Source organism: Grammomys surdaster, unplaced genomic scaffold, assembly GCF_004785775.1.
Source record: "Grammomys surdaster isolate TR1022 unplaced genomic scaffold, NIH_TR_1.0 66, whole genome shotgun sequence".
NCBI lineage: Eukaryota > Metazoa > Chordata > Mammalia > Rodentia > Muridae > Grammomys > Grammomys surdaster.
Window position 1 is genome coordinate 3,595,194 of NW_021604568.1, and position 1,965 is coordinate 3,597,158.

At 41.8% G+C, this 1,965-nt stretch overlaps 1 protein-coding gene across 1 annotated transcript in view; it reads left to right on the forward strand.

Moving 5' to 3' along the window:
* Abcc2 (ATP binding cassette subfamily C member 2) overlaps window positions 1-1,965 on the forward strand; it is a 59,665-nt gene that overhangs the window by 1,007 nt on the left and 56,693 nt on the right. The window contains exon 2 of the mRNA XM_028776195.1: window positions 904-1,077. Within this exon, the coding sequence (XP_028632028.1) occupies window positions 904-1,077 (174 nt within the window). The remainder of the gene's footprint in view (window positions 1-903; window positions 1,078-1,965) is intronic.

The window sequence follows — 1,965 nt, forward strand, 5'->3', positions numbered from 1 at the left end:
AGAAAACTCCTTTTAAGAATTATCCAGCACTTGGGAGGCAGAGGCAGGCAGATTTCTGAGTTTGAGGCCAGCCTGGTCTACCGAGTGAGTTCCAGGACAGCCAGGACTACACAGAGAAACCCTGTCTTGGAAAAACCAAAAAAGAAAAAAAAAAAAGAATTATCCAACAAATCATCTTGTCAGACACTTTAACTTTTCCTTTAAAACATCAGTACTAATAGATCTGTTTTAAAGTATCTATGGAAAAAGAAAAACTGTTTGATTTGTTTGAATTGTTTGATTCGGATACAGGAATTTCTTCCCTCCAGACAACTCCATCTCCAAAGATTCTTTATTACATGAAACCCTTGTTTAAAACATGTTTCCTGTCCAACAGTGCATTATTATCTTGGCACTGAAGCAGGTCCTCTTGGTTTTGATATAAGCCATAATAGGCTAATGTCATAGAGTGCCTAACCATTCTGACTGATGCCTGCAGGTTAGAATATCTGCCAATGTGTTCAAATAGTGCTAGAAACCACGTAGCGTGTTCTTAGGCCTGGGAAACTACTTTTCCCTTTGGATAGAGGAATAGTCTTTCTTCTTTCTATAATTTGGAAAAAATTTTAGGAAGTTTTATGCAGACTAGTCAGTGTAGAAATTCACTTAAAATCACGTGAAGATATGTTTTGAGAGGAGAAAAGCCACTAAATGTCATTAAATGGTGAATGCGTTTTAGTGGAGTATATTATATTAGTGAAGAGCCTGAAAAAAAATACACACAGTTATGAAGTAAAGCTTTTTATTTATTGTTATAAACGTACAGTTGAATTCAAGTTGATTGGAAGCATTTGGAGAATGCTGGGAGAATGGGGTGTCTTTTAAAAGTTTGTATCCAACAGTCTTTCCCTTTTGGTCCCCCAGAATCTCTCATTACTGGAAAGTCCAGAAGCCAACCTGCCTCTTTGTTTTGAGCAAACCGTTCTTGTGTGGGTTCCCTTGGGCTTTCTTTGGCTCTTGGCCCCTTGGCAACTTTACAGTGCATTCAGATCCAGGACCAAGAGATCTTCTATAACTAAATTCTACATTGCCAAGCAGGTACAGTAATTTCACTGTTTTCAAACTCTAAGTCCTTGTTGTAGAGGTGGGGCGTTTTCTTTGGGGTTAGTGTCCTTGTACCACTCTCTAACCAGTTTGTCAGGTAATCCTATTTCATGTAGAGCCATGCTATGGTCCTGCCAATGTCTCACTGGCCAGATTTCTTAGCCAAAGTAGCTTTGGTTTTCGTATGAGAAGAGTGAGCCTGAATTCTTGTGAATATTAAGTTCCTTGAGCACATAAGAGGGGGTCAAATTAGCGTTATCTTTTATGGGTTTGAGGCGTGAACCTCTTTAAACTGCTCTAATCAATCAGAAGGCTGCTATTCTGTCGGCACCTACTCTGAGATGCAGACGAACTGTACAGCGTTATCTTTTGCACTGACGCCCAACAGTCACTTACTTCTCCAAACTTAGACCTGAAATGGGGTTTCACATTTTTCCAAAGTCTTTCACCAGTCAGGATGAGCACTCACGGTGGAAAGAAGGGTTAGTATGCATGGTGACCAGTCACAGCAGGGAAGGTATGGGAAGGCCATTCCTTCCCTGCTACAGCAGAGATCCCCAGAGAATGAAAGAAGTATATCTCAGGCAGTTCTAGTATCTAGGGGCGTGGTCTGGCAATACTGTGAAGCCGCCTTATAAAATCTGCCATCTGCTTCTTTCATTGCTTTTCTTCTCTTCTGTCTGTCCTTGTTTTAAAAGAGTTTTTAGAGTCCTTTGTTTGGTGAGCTTCTGTACCTGTGGCCTATTGCTACCTTGAGACTTTGAGATGATGACAGTAGGAATCACGTGAACTCTGGGATGGAGGTGGGACTGGGAGCTAACGGGTGAAAGCTAGGGGCTGGGGCTGGGGGCTTCAGGCTGGGGCTGGGGGCTTCAGGCTGGG